The 4,207-nt window shown below is 39.1% G+C and overlaps 1 protein-coding gene across 1 annotated transcript; it reads right to left on the minus strand.

Annotated features, from left to right (window-relative positions):
- Positions 1 to 1,490: 1,490 nt before the first annotated feature.
- Positions 1,491 to 3,846, minus strand: LOC104910258 (receptor-type tyrosine-protein phosphatase mu-like). The gene is made up of 2 exons (XM_010708748.1): positions 3,678 to 3,846; positions 1,491 to 1,661 (listed from the first exon to the last, which is right to left on the minus strand). The coding sequence occupies exons 1-2, from the start codon at positions 3,840 to 3,842 to the stop codon at positions 1,506 to 1,508; spliced, it is 321 nt and encodes a 106-aa protein (XP_010707050.1). The 5' UTR covers positions 3,843 to 3,846; the 3' UTR covers positions 1,491 to 1,505.
- Between the last annotated feature and the right edge of the window lie 361 nt (positions 3,847 to 4,207).

Below are 4,207 nucleotides of genomic sequence, written 5' to 3' on the forward strand. Positions count from 1 at the left end.
CAGAGAAGCGCAGGCGAGAAGCGCAGGCAGAGAAGCGCAAGCGAAGCAGCGCAGGCAGAGAAGCGCAAGCGAAGCAGCGCAGGCAGAGAAGAGAGCATCAGGTGACCTTGCCGGGAGTTATATCTCCTCGCTGACCGCAAAGCCCCCTGGGGAAACGTAGCTGCTCTTCTCCGCTGGACAGGCACCCGGAACTTGAGCATCAGCAGTCAAACCCCCAGTACATTGCATGATGTTATGATGTGGAATACCGATAATGAAAAATCATGAAACCATGACACAGGTGTATTAACTGCATATCCCAGTAGCTTTTAAAAGCCTGTGAGGCTAATAAATGCTTGAAATAGCTGTGCACTATTGTAAATTCAAAACACGCCCCACAAATTAAAAGAACTCTGTTCGCCAGTCCCTTGCAGTCTGACTCCCTTGAGTCCTTCCTTATTCACTCAGAAACTAATCTTAGACTCATGAATAAAAGTTTTGTCTTTCATTTCTATTTTTCTCCCTGTAGACAGTGAAGTCCTTAAGACGGTGTGTGGAATTCCTACACACTACGCTTCGAAGACCAAACTGATGATTAGTATGTTTTTAAAACAAATTCTTCATGTTAAAATGAAATAAAGAAAACATTTTTCAAGGTATGAAAAATATTCAAGAGAGCTAAAAGATTCTTGATCATATAAAGAACAAAAATGACAAGAAATCTGCTGTAAAAAAAATAAAAATTGATGTTATCTTTTCCAATAATTAGCAAATATTAAGGATCCAGATTACTACCACTTTATTCCAGCAGAGGGTTGGTGCACTGCATTGAAAACAAGGGAATGATCCCTGTACAAAAATCTGGAATTGCACAGTTGCAAGCCAGGCTCTGGGATGCACAGTGATTAATGCTAGTGATTAAATTGCCAAGTCAGTATGTATGGTTTTCCACTTTTCTAAAGAACATGTACAGCATGCACAACTCTGTTGTAAGGTAATTACATTCCCCTGTATGTTCCTTTGTCCTGTTTGCTCATCCAGAGGATGCTTAGTGTCTGATATTCTTCAGTTCTTATCTCCTAACAATGTAATCGTGTGCCAAAGACAACACAGATTTTCAGGCTGGGAACACCCATCCCTGCGGGCAGACCAAGGTCACCGACCTGTCCCACACAAGTCAGTGAGGAGCTGTTGGCTTCTGCCTGTGACTTTTGGCCATGAGTCTGCTTCAGACTTGCGTCAAAAATCTGTAACCAAAAGGTTTTGGTTTTCAACAGCTCTTCTCAGAGTATGTTTTTCTATTAGCATAAATTATGGTTGGATATACTTATGTGCATGGGCATTAACATTTTGGTGGAGAAGCTGCTGATGCTCTGATTTATTCCTCCTTCCCTATGCGTATCCGCAAGCTACAAATCAATTTTTTAATGCGTTAGTATTTAATGTTGTTTTATACAACTAATTACATCCTAAAGCTGTTCTCAAACACACATGTGCTGCAATGCTGAGGCACTGGCATTTCTCTGTCAAACAGAAGCATTTGGACTTACTTGAGCTGGATCCACGTCATTCAGCATAACTATTGAAGTGCAGTGATAATCTAGGACCAGCCTCCAGAAATCTTTGACAGTATTTGGCAAGGGATGCTGCGTAACTATAAAGGCTGATGGTTGCTTGTAGCTCTGCAAAGAAATAAGAAGAGATGGTTAGATAAGAATGGTAAGAGAAAAAAACTCACTTGGTAGAATGCCAGTAATAGTCTCAAAACTTCAGGACTGAAAACATTATTTCTATTTTCCGTATCATTTATATGTTATTTCCAGCTCTTTTCTGAGATTTTATATTTTATATGATTGAAAATTAATAAACTGAATATAACTTCTGCTGATGTTATATTTCTGAAACTTATTTTATGCTCCAGCATAGGATAAAATCATCTGAGGTTTTTCCCTCCAATGCGACTCCTACAAAATTTTGAGCAACAATTTTGTTTTGAGCTGCTAATGGACAGATTAATCTTGGCCATCTGCACTGAGCTGTTGATTTGAATTATTCCTATGAAACGAAGCATCTACTTATTTTTCTAGAAACAGTGTTCAAATTCTGGTCTAGCTGACAGAAGAGAAGATACCCAGGGGATACATTTCGATGTTTTTTTTTGTTTTGTTTTGTTTTGTTTTTTTTTTCAGTCAGAGCACATTGCTAGCTATGCTGTTGGTGGAACAGTTGAATTGTGAATCTTGTACTCGCATTTTCATGTCGGTCCTCCTGAGTGTTATAGGCCAGCATGGCCATCCCAGGGCAAACGCTGGCAGGGGCTGTCCTTGCCTCCAAACGAAGGCAAAAAGGCCTCTACATGCCTTCAATGAACACATATTGAAAAATGAAAAGTGTGCTGTCTGGCCCTTTTTCTTGAAGTGAGCTTATTTAAATGTTCATATGTGGGATGATCCAACTGCATCTCAGCCAGAGGTGCAGTTTTCACACAGAGATTCAGCACCTTGCCTGCGTGAGACTGAAAGTTTAGAGAGAAGGACAAATGCCTGCTCTTGTCCTTTAGTGAAGGGCTACTGCATGTGTTTTGGATAGAAAGTGAGCCTTGGAGCCTTTGGCCCAGATATACTTTTGGAATCAGCTCGTTGTTTCAAGAACGAAGCATTTTCAAAGTGTTTCAAGAATCAAGTGTTTTCAAAGCAAATACTGAGGCACTACTTAATTCGCAGAACAAAACCACACTGAACCCTCCAGTAAGACCACGTAATGGCAAGACTGTAAATTGCAGATCAAGGAAGCACCATTCTAATATGTACACAATAGACTTACTTACCGTGAGAACCAAGAGAAGTCACTTACACTGTTACCCTCAGCTTCTCTACATAAAAAGATAATACGCTTTTATTTTCACAGGAGAGTCTTGAACTTAGGCTCATTTTAGGAAAACACTGAGAACTTGGAAGGAAAAAAATGCAACAACTGCTATAAACTGTTGTTACTCTAGCTTCAAAAAGGCCATTTACAATGTGTTCGTTCTTTTCTAACCTCTGCTTTCGTGTTGTTTATGTGTGTGTGACAACCGTAATTACTATAGCTCTAAATTGTCAAAGATGGGCTATAAATATCTACACTCTGAAGGAGGTTTAAGTGTCTTTTTACTGATACTCTATTAGCAGGATTAGAATTACTCGAGATGCATTAGGAAAAAATGCACACACGCATGAAGAGGAACCATTCATTCATACAGAAATAAACAGAAAGACTGAAGTAATGGCTTGTGTATTATCTTGTGCTGACAGACAATTATTTTTTTTTGTTAATTACTTCTTAAATTAGAAACAAAGGGAACTGAAATATTGCTGCAAACTGTATTATCCCATTTAATTGTCTTAGTGTCTTAATAGGTAACTCATTTTTTCTTAGGCCAGATGGTTAAACATTCAAGCACTAGGGAGAAATCTAGACGCATTTAATTTATCAAAACTCCCTGACTTGCTCTCTAAGCATGGCTTTGGAACTTTGGCTTTGACATAACATATGTGTGATCCTAAATGTACTTGGGAGCTTAAAGATTTTGTGCCATGTTTTTGGAAAACAAGCTAGAAAGATTTCAGCCTTGTGCTGACTCCACTTTCTGGCACTGCTCAGTCTGGAGGGCTCCTTATTCCCTTTTTATTATTAATGATGTGGAAGAGATGACTTACATCCATCAGTGCTGCATTAATGTAGTTGCTGCTCTCCCCATCTATCGTTATGAGGAAAGGCAGGCATCTGTCTGGAGGCAGGACATCCATACAGCGATTCTTTTCATGATTTCGTGGTAAAAGTGCTATACTGCAGTCTTCCACACGCAGCGTTGGAGTCACCATATTTAACGTCTTTCAAAAAGAGTAAACAATATAACAGAGAAATTAACACAGCACTGAAAGCATCCCAAAATATTTAAGAATAGATCAAGTCACCAATCAGTTTCAGCAGGAGTCAAAATGAAGACAAATGAAAACAAATCATAGTCAGTGGGGTTTGTAAGCAAGAATCCTGGAAGCAAGCATATCTGAAAAACAACCTCAAAGACGAATGCAGACTAACCAGTTTTCTGGAGCAAGGACAGCAGAGGGAATTGACATACATCCTTGGAGTGAAAAGAAGATTTTACTACTACCCCATTGTTTTCTCTGTTGATTTAGTATAACTCAATAGCAATTAGTGACAGGTTATACTCTCTTTTTTTTTT

The sequence above is a fragment of the Meleagris gallopavo genome, chromosome 3, assembly GCF_000146605.3.
Source record: "Meleagris gallopavo isolate NT-WF06-2002-E0010 breed Aviagen turkey brand Nicholas breeding stock chromosome 3, Turkey_5.1, whole genome shotgun sequence".
Classification (NCBI taxonomy): Eukaryota; Metazoa; Chordata; class Aves; order Galliformes; family Phasianidae; genus Meleagris; species Meleagris gallopavo.